Raw genomic sequence first — 13,594 nt, 5'->3', positions numbered from 1 at the left:
GATTATCATGCATCCAGGCTGACAGGGCTGGGCCCTTTTAGGAATTCCCCCCTGGCTGAGTTGTGCTGGAACTGTTGCAGCTGTATGAGCTACAGGTTGGAACAGGAGACTGGGAATCCGGTTACTAGCCTCAGTGTCTGGCTGACATTTACCTGTGAAATGAGGTAAGAATCGCTACCTCCCTCACAGGGATGCTACGGGCTTAATTCATTAACTTTGCAAAGTGTCTTGTAATGCTTGGGAGTCGCAAAGTAATTCTTCCTGAGGCTGTTTCTTGCATTCGCTCACCATGAGCTGGGAGATTCGGCGCCTGTGCTTCCCTCCCTGACTTTGATTGTATTCGTCAGTCCCACATAATTCCCAGGGTAGGCAGTCAGGTTGGCTGTAATCAATACGCCCTAACGTTTCTGGAATCTACAGAACAATGAGCAAACCCACGAGGAGTCTGGCATTGGCTCAGGGAGGAAATCGGGTCAAACAAAACTTCGCATAATCTCCAAGTTAGGGGGGAAAAAACTGAGGCATGAACTTAACTGGCCGCCAGTAAGAAGCCTGTCTCGACTGTCTTTGGAAATTTCCATATCCAGGTGCCCCTCCCATCTGTGTTTGTAAGTAGAATTGTATGGGGAAAAAATTGTTGGAGACAGTGAGACTAAAAATTGCCTCCCGGGTAAGTTTCTTTTCACACCCCAGGTATGCAAATAATGTTTGTCCTAACTCAGCGGAGCGTTTCCACTCCAAAGAGGTACCTGAAGGTTAAGTGAGCGAGTGCATGGTGGATTACAAATACTAGAGCATGTGCTCCCTGTATAACTGAAGGACAAGGGAAGAGATCCTCTCCCTTGGCTGCAGTTTCTTTGCATTGAGATCTTTCCATCCTAACCTCCAGAGCAGGTCTCCTGATGCAGCATGGATGAATGTAATAACTGTATCCAGTGTGAATTCAGAGCAGTGACTCTGCTTAACAACCCCACGGGATGGTGTGCCAGGGCAATGGTGGTTGTGGGGTGAGGACAGGGGATGGGGCTCTGCAATGTAACCGAATCCTGGGCCAGTCACTTCTCTGATGCCTGAACCCCAATCCCAAAGCTCTGACCATAAGACCCCATTGTCAGTCGGTTGCCCAATCATGCAGCAATCAATGCTAGTCCTGGCCAGGGCCTCTCTTGACGAGAGGCTGCCAGTTCCATTTACCTCAGTGGTGGGGTTGTGATGTTCTCAGATGAAAGACTGAGTCCAGCTAACTTACTTACCTTTTTCCCTCCTCTGGGAGCTGAAGCCAGGTCCCGGGAGCTGAGCGGCCAGTAGAAGCCACGGAAGATCCCCACCGCAGCTCAGCATCCCGCCAAGCCCTCTCTGAGCTTTGGTTTCATGTCAGCTATTTTGACCACTGTGGTGGTTTTTTTTGGGTAGCAATCTGGGAAGAAGTAAATGAAAGAGAAGCTGAGACAAAGAAGGTGAGGTCAGGAGCCTGGAAGACAACTGAGGAATGAATTCTATTGTATTGCATGGACGGATGCCATTTCTCAGTTAGGTTTAGATGACTTCTCACCATGGCCTGAGTCACACAATCTCCCCCACGTGCCACTGTGTACAGCCTGGCAGTGACCTCTCTGAGGGCAAGTGGCAGGCTCCTTTCGCTCGACATCAGGCTGTCTGTTAGCATGCTGCTAGAGGACGAGGGGAGTGATGACACTATGTGCTGTGGCAGGTCAGATTGTGTGGGGCATGGGGATCCTGCATGGAGCAGGGTGGGCGAGGCTGGTAAAGCAGGTGCCCAGCTGTCTAAAAGGGCACCGCAATACTCCACAACAGCAAGCAAAGAGGAATCTTGTGCCTACTGGGAGCTGCGGCCGGAGTGTGAGAAGGGCATTCTCCATCCTGGCATTTCAGCCAGGCCGCCACATCTTGCAAAAATTACCATGGGCACCACATGGTGTGGACCCTACATTCATATCTCCTCTAAAGACGACACAGCCCAAACCCCCCCCCCCCCCCCCCCCCCCCATGCTGGAGCATTGGTTAGATACAAACCCTAAGGGAAGAGCATCATCATTTTCCCTAGCAAAGAGCTGAGAGAAGGCATGTCCAGAGGTGGGGGTTCTGGTCTAATATTTAGGAAACTGGGGTTCTAGTCCCAGCTTGGCCTCTAACCCCTGGTGGAGTTTGGGATTAGTCACTTCACTTTTTGGTACCTCTTTTCCCCCCATCCTTTGACTGTCCTGTATTTAGATTACAAACTTTACAGGGGGGGGGGACCACTTCTGTGTTTGTACAGCACCTAACACAATAAGGCCCAAACCGTGATGCCATGGTAATAAAAGGATTGAGCAGGTTCGCATCTGCTTAGCTTATGAAACAGGAGGTGCTCATAGCCTTAGGCAGCTTGTCTAAATCCATGCCACACTTTAAAAATATATAAAGCAAATGCCTAACCCTTCTTCTACAGGTTATTCTACCTCTATAAATCTAACCCGGAACAGGCTTACAACTTAATATTGCCTCCCATCCAGCTCGAGAAGAAAAGACTGTGCAGTATATGAGCTCTCTTCTCAGTGTACAGGTTCCTCCTGCAGCAGAAATAAATCAATGGCCTTTCTCCATGCGCTGAAACCTCCCTGAGGCTTCTGCATTCTCGAAGTTGTCTTAATCCCGTCAGCCACAGCCTGAGTTGGGGTAAAAAGAGAGACCTGCTTAAACATTGCTCCCAGGCTCCTCCTAAAACTGACACCTGAGCTGAGTGGGGTTAAAAGGTTTAATACTCTTAGAGAACAGCAGCAAGAGAATCATCCGTGTTACTCTGTACAAGGGTGTTCAAGACCATGAAGCAGTGACCCTCCTTAGAACCCGAGTACAGCATGTACGGGTTCCTCTAGGCTGGCCCACTGCCCTAGAGGTGTACCATCCGGGCCCGGGACACTCACAAGAGCCAGGGGTACCCAAACACCTCCTGATGTTTCCATCAGACATCAACCGTGACTCCAGCGCATTGTACATCACCACCTGAAAACAGGACAGGAAAACATGGAACTAGCTGGGAAACTTACAACGGACAACCATTGGCCAGAGCAAAATTTACAATGGAGGGCAAGGAATAAACAGGCAGCTCACAGCCCCAGGAAAGAGGCAGCAACAGAGGAGCTGAGCCCTTGTACTAGCATGAGTCTGAGCAATTGAGCAAAGTGCCATGTGCACGGGGAAGACCAGGCCCCTGTCCTCGGGAATCCTCGTTCAACCACTGCTGAGATGGAGTTTGGTGTGTAACAAGGGTGAGTTATGTTGACAACACAGGGGTGTAGGTGATGTCCAGCTTTGGGGTTGGGAAGGAATTGAATTGAGGGGCATATTGGCACTTTGGACCTTTGATTTCTGTGAACATCCGCCCTTCCTGCCTTTGTCTGTATTTCCTACCCCCACACAGAAAAATAATGCTGCTTAGCATTTATAGCATACTCCTCATCCATAGATAGTAAACCTTAGCTGCTTCCTCTGCTTTGCATTCTCTGTTGAAAGAGGAGGACACGCAGAGATTCAGTCCTTTGCCCAAGATCAGAGCAAATCTAGGGAGAGCTAGATCTTAGGCCTCGTGATTCCCGTTGGATCTCTTTGGGAGAAGATGGACACAAGGCGGTTGTGCACGAACTTTTATTTCTACCAGTGTAAGTAGAAAAAGAAGGCAAAGGACAGTGAATGGATTATCAACTTTTTTCAGGCAACCTTCTGTTTTCAGAGACCATCCTTAACTACTCTCAAATACATATTCCTACCCTACCTTTTTTAGAAAACAATTAAGCCACTGATTTTTGCTGGTCCCTGGAGCAGTGGTTTAAGGTGGGCTATGCTGTATATTCTGTAGGAAGCCCTGACCATTATATCCTAGGAAGCCTGTCCAGCAATTCGAATATCTTCAAGTGTCAGGCTTTTTATCCTGGATGTACATTGCATTAATTATGCAATAGTCTAAAACCCAATGCAAACAGAGTTTAGCACACGGGTAAAAGTCTATGTAAGTGCTTAATGAATTGTAATAAATGAATTCTAAATAAACCTATTTGCTTTGAAGCAGATGTCAAATAAAAGTAGCTTCAAATTCTGCTAAGCCAAAAAGCATAAATCTACTGTAAACTTCCCCCCTTCCCTCCCCCTCAAACGAGACTTAAATATTTACCCCAATCAAAGAACTTAGAAGTTAAAATGCAAAACTGCAGCTGTTCAATGGCTAGTGAGTTCTAATTGTGGCTCTGTTATATTCAGTTCACTGAAGGCAGCAATTCCATGTTCACGTGGGTTGTTTTTTTTGCGTGGACATGGGGGTAGGGGGGAACGTAAAATGGGATTGAAATCCAGCTACTACCCCTAAGCACATTGCAAGATCTTCTTGAGCCTGAAGGCATTTCTTTCTCTATAGTGTTAAGATGGTCATTGATGCAGGAATGATTTCAGGCTTTTTCCAGCTCCATTATAGAAACATGAACCTTTCCCACCAATCACAGCGCAGGGTGCACCAAAACTCAATACACCTGTATTCCAAACAGATGTTACTTGGGGGCTGAAGACGCCTCCCCTGCAGATTAGAGTTTAACAGGGCAGAAGAAAAGGGGCACTCAGGGAACGGGTGAGCACTTGGGCCACTCCTAAATGCAAGAAGGAGGGAGTGATAGGCCCCAATCTAGCAAGGTATTTCAGCAGATGCTTAACTTCAAGCATATGAAGTCAGTGGAACTATGCATATGCTTACAGTTAGGTACCTGAATAAATAGTTGGCTGAACTGGGCCCTTACCCAAGTCCTCAATTCACAGGAAATTCTTCCTCCCTGTGCTACCTGCACCCAGCCTGTACCAGGGCCAGCCAGTAAAATGAGATCTGCAAGAAGATGCCTCCCATTATGGGTAATGTCATCTCTGATCTAGAAACACTACAGAAAGGGAGTGGCACAGAAACAGGGGTGGGTCCTCCAAGTGTACTCACGGGTGTATTCCCTACTTGTGTGAGTAGTGAGCAGGGATGGCTCACATGAGCAGGGTTTGCAGGATAGGGCCCCTATATAGCTGTTAAGGTTACGTACCAGCAGCTGTTTTTCAGAATCTGTGGCTCAGGTATTGGTCGGGTGGTTCGATGACAGCACGTCATCACTCCAGAGAGAGAGGCTCAGGGAAGTCCTCAGGTAACACAGTAATCCCAAAGTTTCCAGACTCTCTCGGGCCTGCTTTCGCATCATTCAACGGCTTTGTGCAAACAGGCAGAGAGAGATTCTTCTGCAGAGCGGCGGCTAACTACAGAGCAGCAAGGTCTGATGACAGCTGGCATATTGCCAGAGGTCTGATGCACTTCACGGGTTAAAATGCTCACCACAAAGACACCACACATCGAGCGATGAGGGGCTGATCCCTGAGCTTGGGAACTGAAATCAGATGCACTTGTTTCCTTTCAGGCTGATGGCATCAGGGAACCTCACTTTAAGGAAATTATGTGCCTACCATAGACTTGATCAGAACACTATTCATTGCCACATTATTTCCTCTTACAGTTACAGCAAGATCTTAGGTTAGATATGCGATCTGGACTGGCAGTCTTGATCTAGAATAATCATGTAATCTATTCCTAGATAGCCACTTGCATAGATGTGAGGAATCTCTTTATCTATCTTTCTACTGCAAGGCCCTCATCACTGTAGTATCTGTCCCAGTTCCTCAAAGGTATTAGGGCTGTTACTTGCACTAAAATCAATGGAAGTTAGGAGCCTAAATACCTTTGAGGAACTGGGTCTGAATGCCTATGGAGAAATCTGTCCTATCTCAATGATAGACAAATAAATAGGCCCTGGGAAAGAGATGCTGGAAACGTCAGCTGCACCTGCTTTCAAGCCGTGGGCTTGTTCGGCACCATCTCACGAAACAGAACCATGCCAGCCTCCCAGCCCCGCAGGAACCTTTAAGTAAGCTACAGCCCCTTAGGGTGACCAAATGTCCTGATTTTATAGGGACAGTCCTGATATTTGGGGCTGTTTCTTATAAGGCTCCTATTACCCCCCACCCCCGTCCCGATTTTTCACACTTGCTATCTGGCCAGCCTACAGCCCCTGGGCCCTTTCCATGTGTGAGGTTGAGTGCAGAGACCAGCCATTGGGAGATAAGGTGCTGTTGCATCTCATGGGGGTCAAACACCAGCCTTTGCTTGGAATGGGCTGGGGTGCTCTCTCCCGGCAAAGACCAGGCAGAGTCCCATGTTGGCTGTTTTTAAGGCCTGATCCAACAACTCCCACTAAAGTCCAATGGGAAATCACCCTACAAATCGATTATTTTAGTTACTTATTCACCACCAGTTTTGGGACTCATGTTCTCTGGCCTCGGCTACCCCTATCCTCCCATTCTTTGTACAGCTCGCTCACTGGATGTTCTTGCCCTTATGTCTGATTTCCTCCCTGGGGTCTGCAATCGCATTGAAACCAGCTGGCTTCCCTCTTGGATAAGTTGAACTGGTTCTGGGTGGCACGTTGACACCTGGCAAAGGGCTGGAATGAAATACAGACTAGTTTTAATCATGCCCTTCACAAAGTGGTTTTCACCAAGCCTCAGTGATTAGCTGGGCCCCTGGCATGATCAGCAAAGAACTCACTAGGTTTGGGAATGAGGGTGACCCAGCCAGACCTCCCTGCACCCCTATTTGACATGACCCAGGTGCACCCCTCCCTGATGTCCCATGGGACGGGACTAGCACCAATGTGCACAGAGCCCACAAAGAGCATGAGACAGATGGGGCAGGGGAAAAGCTGTCCTGAGGTCTATGCTGGGTTGTGGGGGCTGGATTATTTTTTGGGGGGGAAGTCTATAATAATGCCCCCCCCACACACACCCACTCCCACCCCAGCCAGCTCTGGAAGGTTCCGGGTTGCATCAGGGGGAGGTGCCATGGTCACATCTGGCCTCCAAGCTCTTCCCCCGGCTGCAATGTCACTCGGAGCCGTAAGCAGCGGGGAGGAGGCGCTGCAGCCCCAGTAACAGCGCCAGGGGCCGGAGCAGTCAGAGCCGCGGGCAGCCGAGCAGCAGCCGAGTCGGTGCGCCGGAGCCGGAGGGGCCGAGCGGGGGCGCACGGGGACACCAGGGGGGCTGGTGCAGGGGACCCCAGAGGCGGGCGGAGGACGCAGCATGGCCCCGCTCGGCAGCAGCAGCCCGGCCGCCGCCTCCTCTCCTCGCAGCCTGGGTCCTGCCTCTGCGCTTCTCCGCGCGTAAGGGGCCCCGTCTCGCCAGGTGCCGCGGAGAGAGGCGCAGGCAGGGAGCGCGCCAGCCGCCCCGGGGCCGGGGAGCGGCGGCCACTTGTTGATCCCGCCGGGGTCCCTCGGCCCTGCGCCTCCGGCTGCGGCGCTCCGGGCTCGGCGCCCGGGCCCCCGGGGAGCTGCCGCTGCGCGCGGCTGGACGGGCCCCAGCCATGGCCAAGGACCCGCGGAAGCCCCGGCTCTGCCACATGATCAAGGGGGAGACCGGCTACGGCTTCCACCTGCACGGCGAGAAGGGCAAGAGCGGCCAGTTCATCCGCAAAGTGGAGCCCGGCTCCCCGGCCGAGGCGGCGGCGCTGCGCGCCGGGGACCGGGTGGTGGAGGTGAACGGGGTGAACGTGGAGAAGGAGACGCACCACCAGGTCGGCAGGGGAACTCCCGCCAGGGGTCTGGGGCGGGGGGGGCCCGTGGACAGTCGGTCTGTCTGGGGCGGGGATGGTCGGTGGGTGGGTGGGTGCGTGCTTGGGCAGGGGGTTCCTGTGGACGGTCTGGGTGGGTGGGTGCTGGGGCAGGGGGGTGCCCGTGGATGGTCGGTCTGTCGGTGGGAATTGGGGATGGTCTTTTTGTCCGTGGGTGGGGTGCTGGGGTAAGGAGCTGCCCATGGATGATGGTCTGTCGGTGGGTGCTGGGGTTAGGGGTAAGGAGCTGCCCATGGACAGATGGTCTGTCGGTGGGTGCTGGGGCAGGGTCTAACTCCTATTGGATCCCTCTGTCTGTCTGACTGGAGAGCTGGAAGGAGAGGTACCGCCAGGGGACAGCTAATCTGGGGCTGAGCAGTCCAGCTGTTTGCTAGTGGGTTTCAGCTGGAGGTTGGGAGTGGGGAAGCCAGCGTGACATGGAAAGTTTTTGTTAATAATCCTGAGCACCTGCTTTTCATCTGCTGTGTCTGTGTCGCCTGCTGGTGGAATGAGGTGCCCTGATGTTGGGTCATTAACTTGTTTCCTGTAATTCCTATGGTTCACATGCCCCCTGCCGCCCCCACTTTTTATGTATTAATATTCAGAGAGGTTAAAGTCGGGAAAGTCCTATCAAGTCGCATCTAACCCACCCCCTGCGGGTGCAGGATTGTTCCCTAGTGCTGGGTCCAGTCGAGCAACAAGGCTTTTTATTTAGCTGTAAAACGCAGAGCCCTACACTAGCAGCTTTGAATTGGGTTGCCCAGGTGTTGTTTTTCTTCTGGGGATCTGTCAGTGTCTGGTTTGGTCACTAACACTGCTTGTGAATTTACGATAAGACTCTGAGTAGCTTTCCCATTCTCTGCTGGATTTCCCAGGCGAGTTTCCAAGTGAAGCTAGCGTGATGGAAAGTGTCTCTCTTTGGGTGATGGTTCCGGTACGACAAGGTGGATAGAGTAATTCCCACGGAGATAAGCAGTTTATTGGGGGTAAGATCCCTGTTGGGACAGGGACCAGAACTCTAACCCTGCTGAGTCTTTCCTTGACTCTTCAAATGGAGCGCGGAGCCTGCTACATATGCCTGAAACCTCCTTACTTTACCCTGCTCCCCCGGCTCCTTGGAAGGTGTCTTCAGGAATGTGCTAAAGTTGGGGGGCGGGCGGAGAAGCTAGGAGGGTGATCCTCCCTCTGAATGTTTGTTTAAAAGCTTCCCTTTGCCAAATGACCAGCAGTAGATATTACAGTAAAATAGGTTCCCACACAGTTCTAGGCCTGCTCTACACAGCAACATTATCTTATCATGTTGGAGCACCCAGTGTACCCTAGTAAGTTTCAACGAGGTCAGTGTGTTCTAGCATGGTTGGTCTTGTCTGTATGGACGACATCTAACTGCGCAATAATCATGTTATGTCCCTGCCAAGACCAGGCAAGGTCGGAAAGAGCAAAGGGTGTTATGACATGGTCAGGGCATTGCTGTGACATAGTCAGACACTGACCTCTCAAGGTCCCTTCCAGTCCTACGATTCTGTGATTCTGAGCATGGTACTGGGAATCGGGTGACCTGGGGTCTATTTCTGACTCTGCCACTGACTCACTTTTTGACCATGGGCAAGCCACTTCTCCTTGCTGCGCTTCTCTTACTCCCTATGCAGTCAGTAATGCTTACTGACCTGTGTAAAGTGCCTCAGCATCTACTGATGCAAAGGCTATGCAGATGCTCACAATAATTATTATTATCACATAATTTCTACTTGCATTCACTACAATTTACTCTGGAAAAATAATGGCCAGAAACTAGCAGCTTCTAGCTTGAATTGGAGATCCCTTTGCTTTTCAAGAGCCTGGTGCTTTCGAGTCCCATTTGGGCAGTTCTTTTGTCTATCTGTCTAGTTTTCAGGGCACTGCAGGGTTGAATATTTTAGTAGCTTAGAGCATCTGGCAGGCGCCTCCTGTAATAATTTCTACGGGCAGCATGGTGATCTGTCGTCTGCATGCTTCATGGAACCAACAGCGCTTTGGAAGTAGCGGGTCTCAGTTTTTAGTTGCCGACAGTGAGTCCTAAAGATATGGAATGACTGACTGATTTGCTGAGAGATACAGAGCCATCCCCAGTAGTGGTGCAAGCAGTGGTAACGCCATTAAAGTGCTATGTAACTGACACCCAGCCAGGACATGGCTTTTATTGTTTAGTCGTTAATTAAGCCAGTGCTGTGGACCTGAGCACCCTCTGCAGAAGTTAACACTTGCCCCTCCAGTTATATTTGGAATGGAGTCAGGGTACATCTATTGCTCTGTTCTAATTGCTGGGTGGATGAGGGTGTTCTTATTACATACAGAGCGGTGTTTCACGCCAGAAAATTGTCAAGACTTTGTATGCTAAAATCTGATGTGATGGTGAAGGCTGATTCAACATTGCTGAGGCATCAATTTCACGTATGAAATGTGTGGGCTTTTCGGTTGGGTAGGTCAAGTGAAACTAGAGACATTTCATCCTCTCCATGTTTTCTTCTAAGCAAGGCATAATTAACCTCTGGAACTCACTGCTACAGGGTATTACTAACGCAGATAGCTTAGTATGTTCCAAGAACGATTCAACATTTATATGAACCGAGTTAGCATCTGCAGTCACATTAGCTGGGATGACGTTACAAAGGGCTGGGCTGCCAATCCTCATACTTCAAAACAATAAGCTGGTAATTTTCTGGTGATCAGGAGAAAACTTCCTCCATGACAAAGTGCTGACAAAGTATGTACATTGTGGGAACGTTACACCATATGTGTCGGACATTGGCTTCTGTTGATGACAGGATATTGGACTCGGTGAACGGTTGGTCTGATCCTGCTTGGCTTTTCCTGTTCTCTTAGGGACATCAGCCTTGGAGCTAATAACAGGTTTACGCCTACATCTGAAACCGCCAGTAGCAAAGAGCCTTTTGCAGAGGAGGGTTCCCCTGTTTGTTTATAATTTTGTTGCAAGCTCAGGAAGCAGAAGCTGATGACATTTGATTGTATTTATTTGTTCCTTCATTGTTTTTCTAACTGTAGATTAAAGCAAGCAGAAAGAGCAAACAGAGGAAGTAGATTCAAGGTGCTTTGCTCCTGTCTTCATTGCAAAATTGCAGCCTGCTTCCCAGTGTTTGTGGGACGGGCAATTTAACATGTGCTCGCCCTACTGTGTTGACTAACACAGGTTAAAATCCTAGTGTAGACAAGGCAAGTTGTAGTTGTAACACCTGATAATTGGTTAACCCTACGTGTCCTATTGCCCCCGCCCCTCTTAGCTAACACCGCCCATGCTAATATGGGCAGAGAGAGGAACCTCCTAGATCAGAGGTACTCAATTATTTTTTGTCAAGGTCCAGATTTCTTGGTCAAGATCCAGACGCCAGAGAAACATTTTTCACACCACAATAACGATAATAATAATAAGTAAATAAATGAACAGATTTTGCGGTCGGTTCAAAAGCGTCCGGCAGTCCAGATTTGGCCCGTCATCCGCCTATTGACTCCCCCTTCCTCGGTGTTTAGATCCCAGGTTGAGGTTGCAGTGGTGTCAGCTGGAATAGACTCTTTTGAGTTGTAAACTGAGGAATCATTGAAAAAGAGACATGCTGGCACGGTGCAATGTCATTTTAACAGAGCCAGTTTCAAGCTGCCCTTCTGCAACGAGGGTTAAGTGTGGGGGAGGTCGCCGTGGCAAACATTACCATTGGAGCCCTGGTGAGCCTGCATCACTACCCCTCCTTGTGAGCCTTTCCAGCCTTTCTGTTCATTGCAGTGGCACTTCAAGATGTTAATGAAGGTTGCATAATTACACAGATGCATAAGGCCAGTCTGTTTGTTAGGCCTTCTAGAAGGCACGTGCATAGACTGCAGACATGGAGCGATTGCTTTCAATCCTCACGCTGCTAGCCCATCGTTCTTGGGGGGTGGGTAATAGGGGTGGCTACCTGTGAATGTTGTCCTTGACACCAGGAACAGCTGTTTGGCTGGGCATGTAATGATGAGCAGAAGTGAGAAGATGTTCGTTTTCTTGAATTTTCATGGGCTCTCTAATTATATTGATTCTGAGGCAGACGTGAGGTCTGTGAGGTGGTTGAATCCTCTCCCTGAGGAAGGGGTGAGAGCCCTGTTGCTTGAGATGTGTAAATCTAGACTGGGCAAAGTTCTAGAAACTGTGTTATGGGGAACAATCCCAACTAGGTCTCGGGGAGAGACACTAGCAGAACTAATAGGTCACTTACACCTCTAACATCTGTAATCTGTTGCTCTTGACCACACTCATGTGAGGTAGGTAACTATTATAACCCTAGTTTTACAGATAAGGGAACGGGAGTGCAGTGCTTTGCCCAAGTCCCTCTAGACAGTCAGTGTCAGAGCCTAGATTAGAAACCAGAGCACTTGGATTGTAGTCCCCTGTTGTCTGCTAGACCAGTGTATAGCTTTCTTTTGGAAGTGGTTGTCTGGTGGGGCTCAGATTTCCAAGGTGAAAGGCCCGGTGGGACAGAGTGGCTATTGAGGTTTTGAATGTCACGTGGAACCTTTCACCACAAGGTCTTTGGTTCCCGTCTAGTCCAGATTGGGAGTGAGTGGAAGTGACTGCCCAGGTAATGGTGGTTTAGTGACACTCACTGAGCTGTGGTCTCAGGGCATGTCTACATTATGGAGACTGTAGCATAGACGCAGCCTACACTGACAGATGGGGTTTTTTTCTGTCGGTATAGGAACCCCACCTCCCTGAATGACATTAGCTACATCAGTAGAAACCTCTTCTGTTGACATAGCTGCATCTACGCTGTGGGTTATGTCTGCATAGGGATGTCAGTCAGGGGTGTGGTTTTCTCCACGTATCTTCACCATATCTTTCTAGAGAAGACCAGGCCTCAGTCCCATCACTGAATGCCTGCAGAAACCCCAGTCACAATGAGCACCATTTGGGTCTCTTGCTGTCGGTCTTGGCAGTGACCCAGGAGCGAGTGGGCCGTAGAGGATGTTTACTTGTGTGTGGCCCACCAGCTCGCGGTCGAGAGACACTGCTGGGGGAGGGGTGTGAGGGAAGCATACCCGAATGCTGCTCGTGGGGGACCCGTTCTCTGGCTAAGCAGAGGGCTCGCACCTCTCACCAACACTGAACTCCCTATGAAAAAAGCTGCAAGGTGTGATGCAATCTGACCATTCAGAACAGCCATCTCGCCCCATTAGAGCGTTAACTCCTTAATTGCTGGGCTCTGCCTCTGTGCTGCAGTGGAGCACGGTACCTTTCGGCCATCTGCTGTTCTGTTTGATTTGTGCCTCTATGGAGCACCTGTCACACTCGGACCCTGCAGCCGGTGCATTGGGCAGCACAGAAGCACTTACAATACAGTGGATTTTTTGGACAGGACAATATCTCCTTTGAGCTTGGCTGTGGTGACAGAGTTCTGCCACCCCCGTAGTTATTAAGGTGCTTCCCTGTTGGTTCTGGCAGGTCGAGAGCAGACTAGGGAACCCTGCAGTGCCCTTTGAGGAGAGGTGTGAAGCGAGGAACTCCGCACGAGCCTTTGAAAATGATAAAAATGTCAAGGTGACCAGAGCTCCCCTTCCCTCTGCTGGCTATTAATTGTGTTACAATAGTGCCCAGAGGCCCTATGCAGGATCCCATTGGACTGGGTGTGGTACAAACACGGAGCAGAAGACTGATTTTGCCCCCAAGTGCTCTGTCTACATTCCCCTCAACTCCCATGCAAAAAGTAGTGCTGAGTGTTTAAAAAAAATCACAAGTCCGGTCTAAAAAATGATGAGATTTGAAAAAAAAAAAAAAAGAACTTTGTGTTCTTCTAGGGTGACCAGATGTCTCAATTTTATAGGGAAAGTCCCGATTTTGGGGTCTTTTTCTTATATAGGCTCCTATTACCCCCCACTCCCTGTCCCGATTTTTCACACTTG

General features: G+C 49.8%; 1 protein-coding gene across 1 annotated transcript in view; it reads left to right on the top strand.

Moving 5' to 3' along the window:
* Positions 1-7,387: 7,387 nt before the first annotated feature.
* The window catches only part of SLC9A3R2 (SLC9A3 regulator 2), a 91,424-nt gene continuing 85,217 nt past the window's right edge, over positions 7,388-13,594 (top strand). The window contains exon 1 of the mRNA XM_024212466.3: positions 7,388-7,636. Within this exon, the coding sequence (XP_024068234.2) occupies positions 7,427-7,636 (210 nt within the window). The 5' untranslated portion in view covers positions 7,388-7,426. The remainder of the gene's footprint in view (positions 7,637-13,594) is intronic.

The sequence above is a fragment of the Terrapene carolina genome, unplaced genomic scaffold (genome assembly GCF_002925995.2).
Source record: "Terrapene carolina triunguis isolate 2854851 unplaced genomic scaffold, T_m_triunguis-2.0 Scaffold93, whole genome shotgun sequence".
Taxonomy (NCBI): domain Eukaryota; kingdom Metazoa; phylum Chordata; order Testudines; family Emydidae; genus Terrapene; species Terrapene triunguis.
This window is presented reverse-complemented; position numbering and strand designations above follow the sequence as displayed.